The sequence below is a fragment of the Mixophyes fleayi genome, chromosome 8 (assembly GCF_038048845.1).
Source record: "Mixophyes fleayi isolate aMixFle1 chromosome 8, aMixFle1.hap1, whole genome shotgun sequence".
Lineage (NCBI taxonomy): Eukaryota > Metazoa > Chordata > Amphibia > Anura > Limnodynastidae > Mixophyes > Mixophyes fleayi.
The window spans coordinates 67,262,314-67,280,329 of NC_134409.1; the positions used below are offsets into that span (position 1 = coordinate 67,262,314).

General features: G+C 38.2%; 1 protein-coding gene across 1 annotated transcript in view; it reads left to right on the forward strand.

Annotated features, from left to right (window-relative positions):
- HMCN1 (hemicentin 1) overlaps positions 1-18,016 on the forward strand; it is a 295,243-nt gene that overhangs the window by 213,496 nt on the left and 63,731 nt on the right. The window contains exons 77-85 of the mRNA XM_075182670.1: positions 208-372; positions 1,221-1,328; positions 2,068-2,202; positions 2,327-2,461; positions 3,082-3,351; positions 4,458-4,648; positions 10,203-10,416; positions 12,441-12,575; positions 14,114-14,304. Coding sequence (XP_075038771.1) covers positions 208-372; positions 1,221-1,328; positions 2,068-2,202; positions 2,327-2,461; positions 3,082-3,351; positions 4,458-4,648; positions 10,203-10,416; positions 12,441-12,575; positions 14,114-14,304 — 1,544 coding nt within the window. The remainder of the gene's footprint in view (positions 1-207; positions 373-1,220; positions 1,329-2,067; positions 2,203-2,326; positions 2,462-3,081; positions 3,352-4,457; positions 4,649-10,202; positions 10,417-12,440; positions 12,576-14,113; positions 14,305-18,016) is intronic.

Sequence of the window (18,016 nt, forward strand, 5' to 3'; positions counted from 1 at the left end):
CTGATTTCCGCCTAAACTCAGTTTGATTTTAGCTTTAGATACTGAAGAAAAAGACTTCTAATATTGAATATAAATTATAGATATAAATTAATTTATTTTGGCCACAAACAAATGTAACCTTATTTTTGATAATAGGAAATCAATATAATTGATTTATTAAATTAAAGCATACAATGATCTTAAATATGTCTTTTGTTTTATCTTCAGTACCATCATCCATTGCTGATGAAGTGTCAAATATCTTTGTGAATAAATTGTCATCTGCTATAATTCCCTGTACAACGTATGGTGTTCCGCAACCAACTGTCCACTGGTTGAAGGATGGAACACACCTCCCTGCTAATGGAGATAGCTACAAGACATTGGAATCTGGTAATTTTTGTTTTACAGCTCAACTAGCAATATAATTGATAGGTGACTGAACTTTTGTCAATGTTAGCCAGCAGCATTACTCTTACATCATAATGTAAGTTGTTCTAAGCAGATTAAAGGTTTTACAAGTTGAATTTTGAGAGACCAGGCAGGAGTATTTTGCAGATAACTAAACGCATTGGTAAATGTTTTTGAAAAGTAACAGAAGCAGAAAGTGGTGGTAAAATAGGGGTAAAGTTCTCTAAATGAGAAATGCTAGCTAGCTCCTGCTACGTAAGCTTTCCCAGTGACTCACATATTATTATACTTTACTGTCTATGGGAGGAAAATGACATTAGCCCTAAGAAGCAGGTGTAATAGCTTGACATAATCTCCTGTATTTCAGTTCATTGAACATTCTGTCATACTGGAGCATTCCATTTTTGTCAAACTTATTCACACATCTTTTTTATTAGTGATCCATACAGAAAAGATATTAAAAACATATGCTTAATTAGTTGTACTTCAGACATTTTTTCAAAGATTCTTTTTATTTGAAAATAACAAATTTGAAAATGTAAATTTCCTACATCTTTTCAGCACAATTTTCATAAAATGATTTGCTGGAAACTAGATAATGAAATACACAGAAACGCAAACTTTAACTAAATGATTTACTCATCTCTAAAAAAGTAAATAAAAAGAGGTTATTATTTTACAAAACAATCTGTATTAATCTGATGCTTTATATTTGTATAATGTACAAGATTTACTAAAAGAACAGATAGCACCCAGATTTGTTACATGAAAGAAATAATTTAACAATTATTTAGATGCTCTAATCTGAATTCCTTTAACTGGATTCCTAGGAAGCATTGAAATACCGCGTACAGAATTAACTCATGCTGGAAGATACACCTGCAAGGCAATTAATGAGGTCGGCTCTGCACAAATTCATATAAATCTACATGTTCAAGGTCTGTTATTAAATTGATGTCATTAATAACTAATTACAATAAAACCTTAAAACACATACTACAGGATTCAATTATAAATGTACGATGGATCTGTGTATATTTTATGGGTAATGGCAACATTCTGAGAAGTGTTAGCATCATTCTAGTACCACGAGATAATGACTAATAAAATAAAATATGAGAGTATTTTCAAGGTTTATATCTGGAGATGTGGGGCAGAGCGAGTGGGCTATTGAAGGGTATTATTTCATTAAGCAATTCAATAAATTGTTCAGAATCTAAGCTCACACCATTCCTTGGTACAACTCTAAGGAGTATATTTACTAAACTGTGGGTTTGTAATAGTTAAAATGTTGCCTATAGCAACCAATCAGATTCTAACTTTCATTTTGTAGAATGTACTAAATAAATGATAACTAGAATCTGATTGGTTGCTATAGGCAACATCTCCACTTTTTCAAACCCGCAGTTTAGTAAATATACCCCTAAGACTTTCCCCTGCTGTTCAGTAAATATTCTAGGTTTACAAACAAACTAAAGCAAAAGGTCAGAAATATGCATTATCAACTTTATTTTTTACATTAGACATAAGTTATACATATGTTTTTACACTTTTGTTTTGTCATTTTATAGATACAACATCCCATTAATAACCATTATCATAGTTCAAAGGTTTATATGGGGAATTTTGAAGTATCGTGACTGAAATAATATATGTTTTTTTAATTTCCCAAATTAGAGGTTCCAGTCATACATGGTCAAGCTGATTACATGGAAGCAATCCTAAACCATTCTGTTACACTTTCATGTGAAGCTCTGGGGACTCCTTCACCTACTATAACATGGCAAAAGGAAGGTATTGGTATCAAAACAGGTACGAAGCTTAAGTGTTCATCAATTGCAAAAATAGTCTGTGCGTTCAGTTCCAATGCTAGTTACAAATTGTTATAAATCCTGTTACCATAATATTTTACGTTATAATTTATTTATTTTTGTAGGAAGTCATTATACAATACTTTTTAATGGCAACCTTAAAATTGTAAAGGTCACCCACGAAGATGTTGGTACTTACACTTGCATTGCCCAGAATCCAGCTGGCACAGCACTAGGAAGAATCAAACTTAAAATTCTTGGTAAGTTAGTATTAAACGGCAAGGTAGTGTGTTGCAACAACATGAAACCTGCTGTACTCAATGTGGGGAAATAATTTATAATATGTTATTTGCTTATGATAGACCTGCAAGGCAGTTATTAAGGACAGCTCTGCACAAATTCATTTAAATTAATTTACCCTGTCACCAGCGAGTTCAAGTCGGTTGCTGGTCAAGAAAATGGATCATAGTATGTGTCTATAAGGATCTTGGCTATGATATGGGGTTAAGGGTCCAGTGTGGGCTCAGTTTTATTTGACCCACTCATAAGTTTGCATCCACTTAGTAATTACCAATCCTTGTTTAATGCCTAGTCAACTATGCCCTTGTCATGAATCTTCATTAAGTGGTTCTTGACTAAAGCCCTTAGTCCTCAATTTTCCTCAATACTAATAAATAGTCATCTTGATTAAAATCTGATAAGACTAGATTTTATTGGGCAGCACTGAAAATCTACTTTTGTTGTAGCACTAATATTAAAAAGACTAAAGAAAAATCATGGCAGTTTACCATTTTCATTCAGTAGTTTACCTAACTTAACAGCATATTATTGAACAATTTTGTAATTAAAATGTTAATGATGATTGTATGTACATGTCCAGAGCCACCAATAATAAAACCACACCAGAAAGAATACACTGTTGTTGTGGATAAATCTGTCACGATGTCCTGTGAGGCTCATGGGAACCCAGCACCTGAGATTAGTTGGCATAAAGATGGAGTACCTCTTGCTAAGTTTCCTGGACAAAGGATAATAGGCACTGGAGCTTTACAAATAGCATTTGCTCAGCCGGATGATGCAGGCCAGTACACATGCACAGCGGAAAATACTGCAGGATCTATCAGTTCCAGCATGAACCTATCTGTTTTGAGTAAGTATATATACATATTTATATTACATAAACATATATATTTGTAGGAAATATTTTTGACTTCATTCATATAAATATAAAATATATATAAATATGTACATTTAATACTTCCTCATTGACCTCCCACTAAGTCTTAAAGGGGTCCTCCACTTTATGAACCCATTTATGTAACACATAGGGAGAAGTATCTCATTAAGGACACCCACCATTTCCTGACACTGAGAGTCTGACTGCTTTCTTTGTGCAGGCAGTCACTGCAACTCATAGCACAAGTGGACAAGGTGCTATTCAATGGAGCTGAATAGATGCACTCTGTATTAATAACATACTTGCCAACTTTGGCAAGAGGTAGTCTGGAAGATCGGAGGGAGGCGGGTGTGTTGGGGGTTGGTCTGGCGGGGTCGCATCATTAGCCCCGCCCCCTAAACGAGCATCACTGTTGTTGTTCAATTACAGCAGGGGGTGGGGCCACAATGACGCATGATTTGCATCATAAGCCCCACCCCCATCACTTTAATATAGATGTCTTTAGTAGCCAGGAGGTTGCCCTGTTCTCCTGGGAGTCTCCCGGAAATTCTGATTGATTAATAAGTAGGACTACACTGAGTATTACTGCAATGTGAGCTGCCTGAACATAAACAGTGGTGTCTGGAGGAAAGGCCATTCCATCATTTGTGTTGTTTCTTGATCTACTGATGATTTGCAGTTTTAATTTGTGTCTTCTAAAGTGCATAGTCATATACACATGATTAGGATTATAAGGGATACTGCCTCAGACAGCAAGATGACTAAGCACATTTTCCTACAAAGATGTTTAGCTTCTGCCAACTCCATTAAGTTATAGCAGACAGATAATATGGAACAGTCTCCTTGTTTCAGAATGTTCTGTGCCTATTACAGCACAGACAATTGCTCATAAGTATTTAGATTCCAGGAACATCAACTTAATTCAGTGAATTTCTATTCCTTTTGAAAGGATTCTGTGTCCTTTATAATATGGGTAAAGACAATGTATCTCACCTACTTTTTTTCGAATTTATATATAGATTGAGTTTGCATGTATTTGTTTCCATCATGTAAGCATTATTGTTTGTTTCGTTCCTCAGTTCCTCCTCAAATTCTAAAAAACACTAAAGAATTTTCTGTGGTACATAGTTCCCAAGTTATCATTTCCTGTACAGCATATGGAATTCCAGCACCAAAGATATCCTGGATGAAAAACAATGTCCTGCTAACAGATAAACCTGGGAAACATGTTGTGTTGAAATCTGGGGAATTTGTGTTGCACAATGCTGAGGTAACTGCAATTTCTTTTTTTGCCATTATTCTTTTGTTAATATGTAAGCTAACATCAACTAAGGAATATAACACTGTGAGGCACTAGGTGGTCTATTAAGCAAAGGGAGATAACCCCTAAATGTGAGGAACCCTGGAGTTATCACCAGATTTATCATCTCTATTTATCAAAGCCTCTGGGCCGCTAAGGACTATCACCGGCAACCGCTGGTTGTGGTGTTCACTGGGGGGCCTGTGGAAAACCTTCTTCATGCATAGCATAGGGAAGCCAGTTTTACGGCATAGCGGAGGTACAAGTACAAGTACCGCTACTGTCCTCCTTATCGCTATCACCAACTCGGGTGCGGGTGCCCACAGGAAAAAATGCTTCATAATTAAGTCATTTTTTAAAGTTTTATTTACATAAAGCTTTTTTTTTCTTCTATTTTTTTGTAAAAACGATTTTTTTATATATTTCTCATGATTCTGGAACTGCAAAGTCAAGGTGAGGCTTCTGGGTTCCAGTTAAAGATGGTAACTGACCCCCGTGTTTTGGTTTTGGATTCGGTTTTGGATCTGGATTACCGTCGTGTTTTGGTTTTGGTTTTGCAAAACCGCCATTGCGTGTTTTGGTTTTGGTTTTGGTTTTGTTTGGTTTTGTTTTGCAATTTGTTAAAAAAATTACATTTATTGGTGCTAAAATAACATAATTTAGGTATTATTTTGTAGCTACATTATTATTAACCTCAGTAACACTAATTTCCAGTCATTTTTTATTCAATTTTGAACACCTCCTATGTCACAATATGATTTTCATACAATTGAAAAGAAAAATTGTTGCAGTTCTTGCCAGTGATAACAAAAAGGCCATTGTCATGCCTGGGCATAAAACCAAAAATCCACCTCTTAAGTGTGGAATTATTTTTACACGAATCCTGGCAAGAGTTGTCTATCCATTTGTAGCATTTTTAAAGCCACACTCAGTAGAGGTAGGGACCTTAACCACCTGGGATCCTCATCCATGTTTCGTCATTTTTCAGCGAGTTATTGGAAAACTGTTGGGAAAATCAGAAACTTCGGTTAAAAAAAATAACAACAAGCATTCCAGCATAATCTACCTCCCTTCTCTCATCTACATCCCAGCACCTGCAATCTTCCCCCCCCCAACAATTGGCAGTTAAACAATCCTCTGCAAGAGGAAGCAAGAATGAAACCTGTCACCCAGTCGCAAAGCGGATCACAGACGCCCTGGGTACTATGCTAGTGTTAGATCTGCGTCCAATGTCCACTATTAATACAGTTGGTTTAAGACATTTAATTGAGGTGTTATGTCCCTGTTAGCAAATGTCATCACTATACCATTTTACTAGAAAAGCTAATTCTCTCCTGTACCGGAAAGTTCCTAAAAATTTCATTATTGGGTGACAAAATGGTATTCTACCCACTGTATACTTAACCACAGATATGTGTACAAGCGTAACTGGGCAAACAAAAGATTATATGACTGTGAAAGCCCACTGGGTTGGTCATTCGCCTTCCCCAGCATGGACAGCAGCAGCATGTACCCAGGTACATCACATTTTTGAGAAGTAGGCTACTCTGTGTATCAGCAGCTTCACTAAGAGGCATACAACTGACAAACTGTTCCAAAAACTAAGGGATGTCATTGAAAGATGGCTAATCCTGCTTGGAGTCTCCTGAGGATATGTCATTTCTGATTACAACCCCAATATTGGTCAAGCATTACAGCGGGGTTGAATTCCATCACATTTCCTGTTTTGCACACACTATCAACTTGGTGTTACAGAACTTTTGAAAAATGACATGCAGGAGATGCTGTTTGTGTCCATGAACATTTAGGGTCAATTTCTGGTTTCTGCAACAGCATGTAGGAGAATGCAGCAGCTGCAAGAAAACTAGCATTTGAGGAGAATATACTTTAGTCCAGCGAAGTAGTTACCTGTGAAGAAAGTGCAGACACGGTTAGCTTGAGTCAAGTGTTTGCCTTAATAATAGATTTTGAAAAGGTGCTACATAAAATTATAGTGTGCAATAAAACAAAGTAAATGTGCTAACTATATTTTAATTGTAGATTAAATACTTAATTTTCTTTGCAAGGATCCCAGATTTATCAACATCTTGTTGGGACGTCTTCTCCTTCAGTTTCTCTGGCAACTGCTTGTTGTAAAAGAAATTGCTTTCCCAAGACACCCAGTGGTGATGCAGATGAGTCCGCTAAACATTTTGATATTTGCTGTGCTGTAAAAGAATTGCCCAAAAATCGTGACAGCTCTGCCCTAAAATAAACTAGTCATTCCCTTTGGAAGGCCATTATCAGCAATTACATCATACTACTCAGACTTCTATGATATTGGGATGAATTAGTATTGTTTGAGGAAGATTATCACTAAACCCTGCCACCTCTCCAGTTTCGCAGTGAGCTATGGTACAATAAAATGTAACTGCAGATTTAGACCAAGACTGTCAGCCCTATTATTTCTATTTCAGCAATTACAATTAGCAATGGAGCAATGGAGCTCTTCTCTTTGGGTGTTACCTATATATAACGCAGCACAATTTGCCTGCAAATTCTACAGACAAGCCTGCTTGTCTTCCTCTTCATCAATGACTCTTAGCAATTGAGCACTCGTCTTTGGGTGTATATTACACCCAAACATTATTAGTGACAATTCTGAAAAATACAGTTTAATCCCTGATAGGCCCTCCACCATCCTTTGCATGTTAATAGTAGGATTGGTTGAAATTATGGTCAAGGTCACACATTTTTTTGACAAATCCTTCAAACCAGCCCAGATGTCAAACTGTTGTGGTCTGCCACCTGCGTCATCCCTGCTTGTGTTTGGAAAGTGCATATTGGTGCCAGAACCTCACATGCCAGAACTGCTCCCACTGGTGCCACACTGCTGCAGGACTTACACAATCAACCGCATCCTCATCGTCGGATACCCAAATCTCCCCCACATCCTCTTCTAAAGACAAAGTGTCATCCTCACTTGGTGTATCACCGGCTACACTCGGGCTGTTCAGGCACACATCAGCAGAACTGCTGAAAGGGCCCTTCTTTATGGGTACACTAACAGAATGGTCACGATTAGACATCCCACTGTTGGATGGACTCTCCACAGGGATTGGTGTCATTTCTGATTCAGAGCAAACATTATCCTCTAATGCCTTACTGTTATCTTGCAGCTCAGCTTTGATGCGTAACAGTAGTTGTGCACCAATTGTAGGCTGGGTAACTTTTTGGGATCTGCCACTAATAGCCAAAGGTGAAGGCCTCATTCTCTCTTTGCCACTGCGTGTGTAGAATGGCATGCTTGCAATTTTTTTTTTATCGTCACTTAACTTTTGCTCAGTTACACTTCTTTTTCGCTTCAATACAGTAATTTTTTATTTTTTTTTCGTGTTTTGCACTAATTTGGAAACACTCTGTTGTTTGACATCGCCTTGGCCAGATGACGTACTGGGAACACTAACATCAGGACTGGTGACAGAACCTGGTTGCTCATTCTGATCATATGTGGACTGCTTTGAATCCATTCTGAGCGCAAAGCACTGGGGAGTGCTAAAAATTATTTGGTAGATACTGCTGACAGATATGACTTTTGACAGCCAGAAATATTTATGCACAATTAGGGAGGACACCCCAAAAGCACTGGGGAGTGCTAAAAATTAATTGGTAGATACTGCTGACAGATATGACTTTTGGCAGCCAGAATTATTTATGCACAATTATGGGGGACACCCCAAAAGCACTGAGGAGTGCTAAAAATTATTTGGTAGATACTGCTGACAGATATGACTTTTGGCAGCCAGAAATATTTATGCACAGTTATGGGGGACACCCCAAAAGCACTGGGGAGTGCCAAATATTACAAAAATAAAATAAACCTCTATCCTCCTCTCTTCTCTAGCGATTTTTGTTACAGCAATTGGAATAAGAATATTGTATTCTCTGTCCCTGCTCTAATCAGCCTGTGACTACACCCTGCTCTCTCCCTCTGTCAAATGGCGATGGATTGCTGTGGAGGCGTGTATTTATAATGTTGAAGTATCGCGAGAACCGAGCCACGAGATCCGACGACGTCACGATGATGTTCGGCCTCGATTTGGATTTGGAACGGGCGGGAGAGTACCGAGCTGCTCAGCTCGGTACTCGGATACCCAAAGTTTGGGTGGGACCCGCCCATCTCTAGTTCCAGTGCACATGAGCGAGCTGGCATGGTCTTGCTATTCAGAAGTGGAGCGCCTGGGGCTGATGCATTGAAATGGAAAGAGAATGACAGACACCTTTCATAGTTTAAATTGTATAGGGATGTCAATAATTATGCAGTGGGCCCAGGGCCGGATTTACCACTATGTAACCTAGGCAATTGCCTAGGGCCCAGCGGTCCCCAGAGGGCCCTCCCAGGGCCGGCGGTAAGACCACCCTTTAAAAATGGGCCGCTACTTATGGGACAGTGCTATGTGCTTGCCCCCCCTAAAGTCTGCCAGCCAGCCCCTGAATAGGGGTATATGTTATGCTAAAAAACTATAGTGCTATGGATTTTTTCAGGGAGGGGGCCCCAAACCAGTATCTTGCCTAGGGCCCCATGAGGTCTAAATCCGGCTCTTAGTGGGCCAAATAGTTTCATCATCTAGACAGGGAAACAGTTAGGTCAGTGCTAGGGAATAAATGTAATAGTAATAATAATAATAATAATAAAAATAATAGCTAAGCCTATGATATAATTACATGTGAATGCATAAAATCTATTAATATGCAATATATAAATAACTCATATATAGAACTTGATGTAACAAATGATTAACTCATATCCCAATACAGTCATGTTGAGCTATAAAGAAAAAATGGTAAACTAGCACTAAATCTATGAAGAAAATTATTAAGATTACAAATCTTGATCTAACAATCATAGAACCCACTGGACTACATTAGAATGTTGTAGAATGAGGAATCCCCATTGTTCATATAGTAATAGTAACTATAGTGAATGGATCTAATTGTTGTTTTTATACAAATAAATCCTAAGAGATCCATGTAAGTCCTTGTATCACTCAGACTGTTTAGTTTCACTACCCACAATGGTGGTTTGTTTAGAAGAATAATGTGCACCATGGGTAACCAATTGTCTGGCCTATCAGTGAGTTTTTCCAAGAGGCTTACACCTAAGTCTGCATAATTCACAAGGTAAAGTACAGTTAACGTATTGTGCTTGGTTGTGCAATGGTTGTTCAATTAAGTATTTTAATTATGTATATAACCTATATGCCATAGTACCTGTTTATTAGTTTTTAATTCATGAGATAAGTGATTATAAAGCGAGTTACCACTTGGTTGGTCATAATTATAATTGTATATTGTTTATGTGTATGTGCTATAAAATATGTCGGTATACAGATTATTTAGGTTATAAAATGTACTGTTGGTAACAGCATTGTATCGAGTCCTAATTAAATCTGAATTGATAATGATTACAACATATTGATTTTGAGTAATCAGTTTTAAAAAAATAAAAACATATTTCTTGTGCACTTTTTCACCATTTCTGCAGCATGATGACGTGGGTAATTACACATGTACGGCTAATAATGTTGCTGGAACAGACTCCCACACAGTAAGCCTCACCATCCACTATCGTCCACTTTTTACGGAACTTCCCACAAATGTGTCACTTAATGAAGGAGAAAAGTTAAGGCTATCATGTAAAGCAACAGGAAACCCTTATCCTCAGATAACATGGGCCTATATGGATAGAATAATATCTGGTAAGTGAACCTGACAGACTATGTGCTTAAAATAATATGTATTATATTGTGTATATAATATTATATGTGATACTTGACATTGAATTTTTTGGGTAGAATATTGGAGTAAGTCTGATATTCTGTATTTATAAATATATATGTGTGCAGGCCAAAATGAAGTTAGCGATCTCAATGATTTTGCGAAATATACTGTACAAGATGCACTTTACTTAAGTTCCAACAGTGTAATAGGGACTTGTTACAAAGGCATTTTTTTTTCAAACTGTGTTTTTTATTTATTAATGAAATACAGTGGTATATAGTTTTTGCACACATATGATAAATCCTCAGAGTAAAGGAGTAAGTGGTGTTAAAGGATTTTAATTTACTTTCAGAAAGCCACCATCATCAGTATGATTATATAAATATACACATAAATATACATGTATTATTACAAGTTCTTTCACTATTACTGACATTTTAAAGCAACTAACAAGTTAGTGTAATGAAAGATAGATGAGATCCTAAATGAAAAACAGGTAAACTTCATTTTACAACACAGCCTGACCAGGTATTTTATAAATGCTGTATATATAGGTAATTATTATGTGCTTGGCTACTCTGCCGAATTACTAATGGTATAGACTTACAGGAAAAATACACCCTAAACACTTTTTTTGTTTTATGTTTATTATTATGTAGTATATTTATTATGTTTGTAAATTTTCTGAAAAATAATTTGCAGAGAACTTAATCTAAGTACTTATTTGTATTTATTAACACAATTAGGGTTGTAATGTTGCTTGGTCAGTCTACATTAAATAAAATATCAGGAATATAGTCCAATGAAATAGGACATCCAGCATCCAAATGATCATGTTGAGAATAGTGTTTCTGCTTTATATCACCCCGTTATGATGCTACCCTGACTTACTTCCAGGTATATTCTAAAAGGGGCATTAACAGGTATGAATTAAATTATAAACCTCCAGTACCACCTCTACTCTGATGACACCCAAATCTATATCTCTTCCCCTACATATCCCACTCTGTACTGTCTTTCAACTATCTCCGCATGGGTGTCCCAACACTATCTAAAGCTTAACATATCCAAAACAGACTCTATGATCTTCCCTCCTCCCAGAGTCACCACCTGCCCTCAAATCTTGCTAACTGTTAATAACACCACAATTTCCTCGGTCTCCCAAGCCCGCTGCCATGGTGTTACACTTGACTATGCCCTCTGCTTTATTCCTCACATCCAAAGTCTCTCTCATTCCTGTCAACTCCACTTTAAAAACATTGTCAGAATATGCCCTTTTCTTATTCAAATTGCTACTAAAACTATTATCCATTCTCTCATCATCTCCCTTCTTGACTACTGCAACATGAGCCTCCTAGAGCCTCCTGTTCTTGTCGGAATCCACCATGCGATTCTGGCATTGCTGACATTCATATATCCGCACTTCAATCCATCCTAAATGCTGCTGCAAGACTGATCTTCCTCTCTCAATGCTCCACATCTGCAGAAGCACTTCAATCTGTAGACACTCCCTGAAAACCCATCTCTTTTCTTTAGAGCTTACCTTATCCTGGATACCATTATTCACACTAATGCACCCTCACAACTGTCCCAATCTCCATCTGAGCCATACTCTCTCCTCTTGTTTCAGCTGTGCCCTCTTCCACTTAGAATGTAAGCTCTCTAATGAGCAGGGTCCTTCATACCCTTTGTTTTCATGTCAGCATTTATTTTGTATACCTTGTATGTCCCTGTTTTATGTATGTCCTGTGTTCCCTACTATACTGCACAGCACTGTGGTGCAAAACAAATCTATGAAAATAATAATAATATTAATATATGCCACAATCTTTATAGTTCTAGTTTTGCTAAAAGCTAAACTGTATGGAGCAGAAGATAAACAGTAAAAAAAATAACTTTTTATGTTTCCGCTATGGATCTGTGTTTGTGCATTTACCATTATTAATAGATATTTCAGATTCACTTTAATATTTTATACTAAATTATGTTCTTTCTCCTGCAGCACAAGCTGGATGGTCTAAACTTCTGAATGATCTTGTGATTGAGAAGGTTTCAAAACAAGATGCTGGGACATATACCTGCATAGCAGAAAACATAGTTGCATCAATCAATACCACAGTATATGTATTTGTGAAGGGTATGTTCAGAGTATATTGCATTATTTGCATTGCACAGTACGTATATTAATGGAGAGTTGATTTAGCTTTAAGCACAGAAGTTCAGTGCCTAGGGGCAGCAGAGATTCTTTCTCTGCATAATCCATATTCCAAACTTATAGTTTATTTTATTTCATCTGTAAAGTAAAATGTGTAAAATCTACTTATGTAAGTTTTTACTTGAGCTAAACCAAGAAAAAAATATATTAGAGCACTAACACCAGATAATAATAATATGCAAAATTTATAAAAACAATAATACACAACATTTATTTAAAAGTTATGCAATAACAATAAATCAGTAATCCATATCGCTCAATATAACTGACTTTTCATGATCAAGCCCAAAATTCATGAATGGCTATTCATATAGATATCAAACAATTGCATAAGATCTGCCTAGAATGACCAATGTCCACAAACCCAGTTCTAGGGTAATTAGTCCATACATATTGATAGCCTGAGGTAATTTGATAGTATCCAATTGGCATAAATGTAAGTTTCCCAAATCAAATAAAATTATAACAGCAGTCCTTAGCTGAATTGATCTCCTCCACTAATGAAGGGACAGACCCCCAGCACAGTTTTGATATGATGGGGATCTCTATTTCTATAGTAAGAGTCAGCCCTCTCCTTATCTCTAATTCCAGAAAGCAAAGGTACCATCCAAGATCAGACACTCTATATATTGGCAGAGTAATAGTGACAATATGAAGGCAAATCCAAATAACAATGCGCGGATCATATTTTAATATATCCAACGACTTGTTCACAGTCAGCACAAATGCGTCCACTGATGTGTTTCTCTGCTCCTTCACAGAAGTAAGATAATCAATTTAATTGAACTGAGATTCAATTTAGTAGTGAAAAAGCACTATATTATTATTGTTTGTTATAGCGCCACCATATTCTGCACCGCTGTATAGACAATACATAAGCATTCACATTAGCAGTCCCATTGTAGATTAAAGTCTAAATTTTCTACCACACAAAAACACACTATAGGATTCTATTTGTTTTGTCATCAGCAAATTAACCTACTAGTATGTTTTTGGACTACGGGAGGAATCCAGAGTGTCCAGAGCAGTTGCGTAACTACCATGGGTAAAGGGTTGAAGGGGATGCAGGCAATACAGTGCCCAGAAGTGAGAGTGACTCTTTGTCTCTGAATCCCCTGCAGTATTCCCCAATGACCCTCTCTGCTCTGAAAAGAACAGCGTAGAGTCCTCTTCTGAGTAATGAATGAGCGGTGGCTCAGAATTTTCAGAGCAGAGTGTGGATCTTGGGAGGCTACAGTGGCATTGCCAGGCCCCTACTCACGTTTTGCTATGGGGTCCGATGATGCACTGTTCCGTACTTACTGTGAAGGAAATACACGCAAAAATGGGGGGAACATACAACGTCACACAGATAGGATTCCGAATTAAAATCAATCAATTATATAAATCTGACCCATGTAAGATAAATTGCACCATTTGTTTATTACCAAAGTTATTAACAAGTTTTTTGACTTTTTTAGAGCCTCCTGTTCTTGTCGGAATCCACCATGCGATTCAGACTGTGCCCTTGGGAAGCAGCATTATCTTTCATTGTATAGTAAAAGGCAATCCTACCCCTAAGATTCAATGGAACAAGAAAGGAAATGGTGTTCTGTTTAACAGACGGTTTAAACAATTCAGCAATGGCTCTCTAACAATTTCTAACACTATGGTAAGTCAGCTTGTAGTAAGCTGCAAGTTTTTTTTATCTATTTATTTTTAATGAAAATTTAAATTTTCAACAATGTGCCACCCAGAGCTTATATACTGTGTCTTATATAGTCTTTGCCAGAGTATATTGCAGAAAATGATTTTACTATTTTGAATAGAGATTTTTAATGCATCACCCTGTTCCACTAATGCCTTGAAAGTCACTTACCCCTTGACATTGATATATTTGCAGAACATCTCATACATACAGTCATGGCTGAAAGTTGTGAGAGTGACACATGTATTGGTTTTCACAAAGTTTGCTGCTTCATTGTTTTTAGACCTTTTTGTAAGATGTTGCTATGGAATACTGAAGTAAAATTACAAGCATTTCATAAGTGTCTAAGGGCTAGATTTACTATCAGGCGTGTTTGTAAAGCCGCCGACTTTCGGCGGGTTTGCCGGCGGTTTAGCCATCGCCGGATTTACTAACGCTAAACCCGCCATCCAAACGGCCAGAAATGATGTTTTCAAACCCGCCTCTGTATAAAGCGCCGTGACGGTTTCAACAATGCTCCACATACAAACAGCCGGATTTACTATTAGGGGGTTTATAAAGGCGCCGGAAAACCGCCATTCAAAAGACCAAAATGAAAGCGCTGCTTGTGAGCGGCGAGATTGTTCAAACAGTGTGCTGTTTGAGGTATTTGGTCAATCTGAACAGAAGGGAAAGGGCCATTTCATGTGCAAAGTTTGTCCCTTTGGGATTGTATATGTTAAAAGGCCAGTGTCTTGTAATGGCAGTGTAATTTGGGTTTCTTTTTCTCTTCTGTTTTCCCACGATGCAATTTTTTTACTAAGTTCAACATTTGTTTAATATTGCAACAAATCCCTTAACAGAGTGTAAAAGCAATTTTAACTGTACTCAATAAAGAATGGGTTTCTGGCTGATGACTCCTCTGCTGCATCCTCACACATCTGCACAGCACAAATTCAGGCACAAACCCACTAGTAGAGGTGTGTTATAGCGTACATTTGTACTTTGGTAAACTAGGTACAGGTTACTAGAATAATCTGGTGGGGTGGTTATGTATGCACCTGAAAAGGGGTCTGATATTATCCTGGCTGGCTGTTTTATACATAATCTAGCATTACATCAATTTACCCCACCGATTAGTGCAGTACACACTGAAGCAGAAGGGGTCTGTGTCACATCTGGTGATGTGCAGAGCACAGAGGGCGGAAGGCAGATTAGAGTCCGTCTCATTACAAACTACTACACAATAGGAAAAACATTTATTTCTCTAAAATGTGTTTGATGTGAGTGCAATGTTTGTGACAGTCAGAGGGCAATGTGTAAATGATTTGAGTGCCTAGTTTTTTAAAACATCACTATACTCTTGTTTAATTAGCAGAAAATAAACACTGACACCATAGAAATTTAACTGCATTTATTGCAGTACAACACAATAAATAATAAAGGATAATGCTTATACAAAGTAAAAAAAGCATGAGGCAATAGTCATGTGTTAGCGCTAGCGACGCCTTTTTGCTTGCATATCGCTATGTTTTGCCCCACTCTGTCCTCTCCCTGGCCCACCCCTGGTGCGAGCACCTCTCCTTGGAGGAGTACTCTGTGCCGATCTGCTTGGCGTACTAGCGGTACTTGTGGTGGCCGAGGAAAAGGGTGAAGGCAAGCGGGCAATGAGTTCTTGCTGCAGTTGGCCTGCCAGCCGGGTCAGGTTCGCATTCCCCTCGCGAACGGAGGAATTTAATGCCTCCACAGCCCCAGTCATTTGGGCCATCTGCAGATTGGATTGCTCCCAGGCATTAGCCAGACGATTGATTGCAGCAGGAATTTGGCTATTTGTGCGGTGTATCCGCCTCAACTGGGCCGCAATTTGGGAAATGTTGTGAGTTTGGCTCTCCATGAAGACTGATTGCTGCTGCTGGAAAGCACCAATAGACTGCGCCATTTCACGGGCTGGGTCCATACTCTGAGGTGCCGGCTGCTGGTGTGCTGGGGCTTCAGCAGGGCCAGGTGCAACATCCTGGAAACCAGACACAGGGGCATCCACTGTTTCCAGGGTGATTATGGTTTGCTCATCTGGCTCAGGGGACATTTGGAGGGACTCCACCTGAGGTGCCTGGTATGAAGAGGGCCCTGTGTATGAAAATGACGGTAAGTATATAGGATATAATATGTTTGTATATTGCATTCTGAACACTTGATAGGAAAGAATAATCTTTACAAACTACAGATTGTTTCACAATTTTTGCATTAATGATTTATTGTCCTATGCTACCTGCTTAAGGATGCACATATTATCCTTTTAATACCCAGTATCATATGAACTATGTATGGTTGAGGGGGCTAAAAAAGCATAGTATTTGTAACCTACAAATATTGTGATTTATTACGCAATATCTGGCTAGACCGTGCCTTGGGGTACACAAATCCTATTTCAGTCCTCCCTCTGTGTAGTACATGCTGGGTATTTTGACTTAACTGCGTGTGTAAAAAAGTGAAGACGTTGCCTATAGCAACCAATCAGATTTGAGCTCTCTTTTTGTAGAATGCAATAAATAAAGTAAAGGTATATTCAGATTGGTTGCTCTAGCCAACATCTCAGTTTAGTAAATGTAGCCCTAAGGTCGCATAGCACACCATATTTTAATAAAAAAAATTTTGCCAGCAACATTTCCACAGAAAAACAATTAACTCCATTATTTAGCACAAAAACATAAATCACACACCTGCTTGCTCTTCTGTGGGCGAATCTCTGACTGAAGGTGGAGGTGTAGCTGTAGGAATGGGACTCAACTGTGGTCCAGGTGAATCTGGATGTATTAGAAAAAGCATACAATGTATTTGCAGCAAAAAGCCTTTTACAAATAATAAATCTTTGGAAGACATGTGTTTGCACATTAAAAAACAGTTATAAACAAAATTATTGCCCTTTACATACTGATTGAGTAAAAAAGACACTTTTACAATAAAAAAACATTTTCAATATTGTTAGCTTAAAAAGGACAAATCACTCACCAACTCCTTGGGCAAACGAGGGCGAATCTGTGTCTTGCACATTAATTCCCTCCACTATTTCACGGGGCATTATCTGCCGCAGCTCCTCCTCATAGCTGGTATATTCAACGCGAAGAGGGGGGCCACCACCCGTGCGTCTTGTGGACCTCCTTTCCTGGGCCATTTTTTCCTTCAACCTCCTCTTAATGTCCGAAAATCTCTTGCGGCAGTGCGCCACTGTCCTCTTTAGTGGGCCCACCGCGTTAACAGCGTCGCACACTCTCCCCCACAATTGGTGGCGCCGCCTTAGCGGAGTCCGGGCTGCCAGGTTCCCCAAGATCACCTCGTAGCAGGGAATGATATTGTGCACCAACACACAATTCTCTTCATGTGAGAAGCGCACATTCCTCCCTGTCTTGGTCTTCCTGCTCTGTCCTGTCTCCTCAACCTCTCCCTCTCCCTCCTCTGACCCCTCAACCTCCATCTCCCTCTCCTCAGCCTCTGCTCCCCTCCTATCTCTGGACATTTTTACCCAGAACACAGAAAAACACAAAACACTGAAGGACTTACAAACACAAAGAACAAACTACACTACCTACAGACACACTCTCCACACAGTCACACACAAGTAACACAGACAGAGGACAAGTCAAATACAAAAAATACAAGACAGAAAATAAATGAGAAAATAAATGTACAAAACAGGAAA